The sequence below is a fragment of the Leucoraja erinacea genome, chromosome 22, assembly GCF_028641065.1.
Source record: "Leucoraja erinacea ecotype New England chromosome 22, Leri_hhj_1, whole genome shotgun sequence".
Taxonomy (NCBI): domain Eukaryota; kingdom Metazoa; phylum Chordata; class Chondrichthyes; order Rajiformes; family Rajidae; genus Leucoraja; species Leucoraja erinaceus.
This window is the reverse complement of record NC_073398.1, coordinates 12,256,374-12,262,373: the sequence shown is the minus strand read 5'-3', so window position 1 is coordinate 12,262,373 and position 6,000 is coordinate 12,256,374. Positions and strand designations below refer to the sequence as shown.

The window sequence follows — 6,000 nt, the reverse complement described above, 5'->3', positions numbered from 1 at the left end:
CAACTTACGAGCTCAACTGGACGTGCGATGCAACACAGGCAGGGGAGTTTAGACTTACACATTGCTCTTTGATCTCATAGAGGAAAGAATGATGTTCCTGGAAAATCTTAGGTAATTTGCTTTCCTTGCCAAAAAGCTTCACCGTTCTTTAGCGAATCCACACAAATTGATAATTCATTATAGAGCGTCCACTTCCTGTCAGACACAAGTTTAACTTGAAGAATACAGAGAACTCAAAAAATATATGCAATGCAATGCACAATGAAATTGTCTGGAGGCACTGATGTTCACTGGGGTTTTGACCACAAGTCTTCATTACATAAGCAAAGTATCTGTTTACATTGAATGGACACATTGTAAGCACTAATAGGATATAATCAACATTTGTCACACTAGTAAATATTGTATTCTAATACCTTATTAAACACCTGTGAGGTCTACAACAGAGAATACATTATGCCTTTGTTTGTCTTGAAGTTTAGTTTGCTTTAAGAAAAGGTACCGCAACAACTGGAATAACTTGTTTAAATCATGAGAATGTGTGAACAAGCCAGCGGCATCCACGGATATTGATCCTGATGAATCAGGAAACTATTTGCTCTGAGACCTACTCAACGAGACTGCAATATATACTGATGATTCAAAGTAAAGTTAGGTAGGCACAACACAAAAAAAAATCTTATTTTTGCAGAAAATAATGTAGCTCACACAAAATCACTATTCTTGCTCTTCAACTTCTTTCAATTATTAATGTTACATATGGGAGAGTTAAGTTATTATTCTAACACATTGAAATCTTTAGTGCTAAAATTAACTAGCAGCTTGCAATTTCTTTCTATGACATAATTAAAATTGGCCACAAAGATATATATGCTGCAACTCTCAATTTGCGTCACTTAATTTAAATAATCTTTTGAAGCAAAATATTCCTACATAAGCTTAGTTATACTGAATTATACAGGACAACGAAATTGGACAATGAAAAGGCCTAAACATTTTCAAATACTTTCAAATGTAAACTGTATTGTACTATCTTTTTTTTATTTGTTGGTTCTTTGCGCTGCTTATCAAAGGGCGTATGAGATGGGAATCCAAAAAAATGAAAAGTGACAGATTAAAAACTAAAATTAAACAATGACAGTTTAACATAAAGCCGCTTTGTTTTTATATGCGTCTTATAAAAATTTGGGATTGCACTTGAAAGCAGATGGGGAAGGAATGTAGAAAAATGGTGAGTGGATGAGGCAGGGGGGTGAGCAGCATAGGATGGGAAAACATAAAAGTGGGAATGGGACAAAAAAGAAATACAGGACACTAATTTGATGAATAGGAAATCCGAGTGAAGCTGTAAGCATTAATTGTGGTGAATGAAATAGAAGTAGCAAAAATTTGTATTGAAATTGTGATTCTACTAGTACAATTATAGGATTGTTAGACAACCCAACAGTTTAAAGACACAAAGTATTATTATTTCACCTCAGGCTATACTTCAAATTGCAAATCTTATCAGGTATGGTTGGAATTTATACAGTTAACAAATAGTTTTTTCCAATGGAGACAAGAAACTGCAGATGCTCGAGTCTCAGACAAAACACATAGTGCTGGAGGAACGTAGCAGGTCAGAAAGCATCTGTGGAGGGAATGGACAATGTTTTGGATCGGGATCCTTCACTGAATGTTCTTTTTCAGCCAGCAATGCGGCATCAAATAAGAACAGTGCTGCCCTTGTCATTTTGCCCCCCAAATGCTCTATAAGTGGTATGCGGTTCAAATCTGTTTTTTAAATATATACATGCAATTATCTCAAGCAGGTGGTTTTCATTTTAAAAGGTAATTTCTCTAGCAAGTTCTAAGCATTATTCCATAAAAATTGAACATGGCTTAATATACATTTCATCAAATTCCCTGATTTCTTTCATTAGCTATTATTGATAATAGGCCATTTGATAGGCACAAATTCCAATGTGGCAACCATCAACTGGATTTGTTCTTTATGGCTCATGAAACTCAGCCCTCTCATATGGCCCTTCAGTGCAGAATTTAGAACATAGATAATGGAACCATCAGATTGCTACTCCCTCAGCATTATTTTGTGTTGCGAAATCACTCAGTTGAGGACAATAGCCAAAAAGGCACATATATTTATAAATAAACATAAAGGTTTAAAACAACATGACAATAACAAAATTATAGTCAGGATGAAAGTATTCCTACTCAAATGTAAAGTTTCAATTCTTACAAAGAACATTTGTGCAATGGGCAAGCACAGGAGACATTGTGTAGCTCTTGTGTGTGTAATACTTTGTATATTGCCTAACTAGAACTTTAAAATATTAGGTTGAGAACTTCATAATTTCAATACATATAAAACATTGTTAAGTTAAAAATATATTCATAAGTATTTGCCCACATGCAATTAGTTCAATGATCCACTCCTCATTTTCGTGGTTATTTCTCTTCGAATATCATTATGATTCTTCAAGTTCTGGATCTCATAAGGCAGGCTCATATCCCATACAAACAGCTGTGATTGTTCTTCTGAAATATGTAATTACAAATAATTAAAACATCAAGAAACAGTGCATCATTTATTGCCAATGTTCTATCTACCCACTATTAGAAGTGTTATATTGTTGTGAAGTTAGAAACATTAATGGAAAAGAAGCTCCCATCAACTGCAATTGGACAATTATTAAGTAGCTGACTTTTATGATGTTCATGAAAATGAAATATTGACAGAATTGTTCTTTTGTAGCCTATTTGTTAAAATTACAGCTTGCATGTTATCTTAAGGCTATGCATATGACAAGGCTAAAGTGGTGTGGCTGCTGAAATTGAGGAATGTATTCATTGATTCCTCCTGATTGATGGAGACAAAAGCTTTGGTGAGGTCAGAAATGGCCATGTGTTGTAGCCAGTGCTGGTCACTCCATTTTTCTTGGAGTTGCACATTGTGAATGATCTATACCATGATTTGGCGACTAGGTCTTTGGCCACCATAGAGGACCGACATTGACACCTCAATAATTAGCAGTGCTTGGCCTTCCTGAAGAGGGGCATCAGGAAGGCCAAGCACTGCCATAAGCTCAGGATTGAGGAGCACTTCAACAACAACTCCGACCCCCGACGCATGTGGCAAGGCATCCAGGCCATCACGGACTACAGACCCTCCAACATCACCCCCACATCCAGCGACGCCTCCTTCCTTGAGGAGCTTAATCACTTCTATGGCCGCTTCGACAGGGACAATCTAGAGACAGCCATCAAGGCTGTGCTACCTGCCGATCACCAACCCCTCACACTCACCCCCTCCGACGTATACGTGGCACTAAGTAGGACTAATGCACATAAGGCTGCTGGCCCTGACAGCATCCCCGGGCGCGTGCTCAGAGCCTGTGCTGCGCAGCTGACAGACGTCTGGACTGACATCTTCAACCTGTCACTTGCCCAAGCAGTTGTCCCCACTTGCCTTAAAGCCACCTCCATCGTGCCAGTGCCAAAACACTCAACTGCGGCAAGCCTCAACGACTTCCGCCCAGTTGCACTTACCCCCATCATCACCAAGTGCTTCGAGAGGCTGGTCCTGGCACACCTCAAAAGCTGCCTACCCCCCACACTGGATCCCTATCAGTTTGCCTACGCAAGAACAGGAGTACGGAGGATGCCATCTCAACGGCACTTCACTCCGCCCTCTCCCACCTCGACAACAGAGACACTTATGTAAGAATGCTGTTCATCGATTACAGCTCAGCATTCAACACCATTATTCCATCAAAACTGATCACCAAACTCGGTAACCTGGGCATCGACCCCTCCATCAAAACTGGATACTGGACTTTCTAACCAACAGACCCCAGTCTGTGAGGTTAGACAAGCACACCTCTTCAACCCTCACCCTGAACACCGGCGTTCCTCAGGGCTGTGTGCTGAGCCCCCTCCTCTACTCCCTCTTCACCTATGACTGCACACCTGTACATGGTACTAACACCGTCATCAAGTATGCAGATGATACAACGGTGATTGGCCTCATCAGCAACAACGATGAGCTGGCCTACAGGGAGGAGGTCCAGCACTTAGCAGCATGGTGCGCTGACAACAACCTGGCCCTTAACTCCAAGAAGACCAAGGAACTCATTGTAGACTTCAGGAAGTCCAGAGGCGGCACGCACACCCCCATCCACATTAACGGGACGGAGGTGAAACGTGTTTCTAGCTTCAGGTTCCTGGGAGTCAACATCTCCGATGACCTCTCTTGGACCCACAATACCTCTACTCTGATCAAGAAGGCTCATCAGCGTCTCTTCTTCCTGAGGAGACTGAAGAAGGTCCATCTGTCTCCTCAGATCCTGGTGAACTTCTACCGCTGCACCATCGAGAGCATCCTTACCAACTACATCACAGTATGGTATGGCAACTGCTCTGTCTCCGACCGGAAGGCATTGCAGAGGGTGGTGAAAATTGCCCAACGCATCACCGGTTCCACGCTCCCCTCCATTGAGTCTGTCCAAAGCAAGCGCTGTCTGCGGAGGGTGCTCAGCATCGCCAAGGACTGCTCTCACCCCAACCATGGACTGTTTACCCTCCTACCATCTGGGAGGCGCTACAGGTCTCTCCGTTGCCGAACCAGCAGTTCGAGGAACAGCTTCTTTCCGGCGGCTGTCACTCTACTCAACAACGTACCTCGGTGACTGCCAATCACCACCCCCCCCCCCCCCCCCCCCCCCCCCGGACACTTATTATTTTTTTTATTCAAATCGTTTGCTATGTCGCTCTTCAAGGGAGATGCTAAATGCATTTCGTTGTCTCTGTACTGTACACTGACAATGACAATTAAAATTGAATCTGAATCTGAATCTGAATTATCCCAGTTAAACTTGTCTATCTTGAAAATGTTAATTATTTCAGCAACGGAAGTCTTCTGAAACATCCTCCTTTTGCTAGATATAGATAGCAAACTCTTTGTCGTAAACAAGGCTGCATGTGTCCCAATACATTTTCTCTATCTTTCTTATTGCAATGTTGCAGATCACCACCATTAAACCCTCTGCAGGAATGAACCTCATCTTTAAAAAAAATAGGTAATTAGTGTGTATTGGTGTCTGCATTGCAGAGCCAAGGTTTACCCACATTTCAGTAATTGCGTTACATTTATGCATTCTCAAAGACTGAACTCAATCCATTTATTTAACACGTTCATTGATCACATGGGCAACACAGATGTCTCATAGCGTCGCCCGGATTCGATCCTGACTATGGGTTCTGTTTGTGAGGAGTTTGTACGTTCACTCTGTGACTGCATGGGTTTTCTCTGGGTGCTCCAGTTTCCTCCCACATCCCAAAGATGTGCAGGTTTGCAGGTTAATTGGCTTTGTAATTTACTCCTACTGTGTAGGATGCAAAAGTGGGATAACATGGAACTTGTATGAATGTGTGGCACAAACGGGCAGCGGTAGAGTTGCTGCTTGACAGCTTAAGTTAATAGGTTTCTGTAAATTCTCCCTGTGTGTAGGATAGTGTTAGTGTATGGGGTGATCACTGATTGGCACAGACTCAGTGGGCCGAGGAGCCTGCTGCTGCACAGTACCTCTTTCCAATGTCTAAAGTCCCTAAAGGGTGATCAATGATCGGCATGGGCTCGGTTGGTGGAAGGTCCCGTTTCCATGTTGTATCTCCAAACTACACTAAAAAGAGGGCAAGCCTTAAACTTAACAACTGCAAGATAAGGATCCACGAACAACCTGCCATACCGCCATACTAAAATTATGGCAAGATTCTGGAGATGGTGAACCACTTCCCATTTCTCAGCAGCCACTGCCAGAGGGAGGGAGACTAAGGTGATATTCACCATGGCCTTCTATGCGCCAGAACAGTCTTCAGTCAATTTGAAGATCAAAATCTTAGACGCGGCACTACAAAGGGAGCAGACCACTTAACAAACTACCCAGCTGCTCACTCTGTCAGCTATCATCCGGCCCTTCTGCCTAACTCACAACACCAGAG

At 42.3% G+C, this 6,000-nt stretch overlaps 1 protein-coding gene across 1 annotated transcript in view; it reads right to left on the bottom strand.

Moving 5' to 3' along the window:
• Positions 1 to 286: 286 nt before the first annotated feature.
• Positions 287 to 6,000, bottom strand: part of lrrk2 (leucine-rich repeat kinase 2) — a 189,195-nt gene continuing 183,481 nt past the window's right edge. The window contains exon 51 of the mRNA XM_055653579.1: positions 287 to 2,538. Coding sequence (XP_055509554.1) covers positions 2,417 to 2,538 — 122 coding nt within the window. The 3' untranslated portion in view covers positions 287 to 2,416. The remainder of the gene's footprint in view (positions 2,539 to 6,000) is intronic.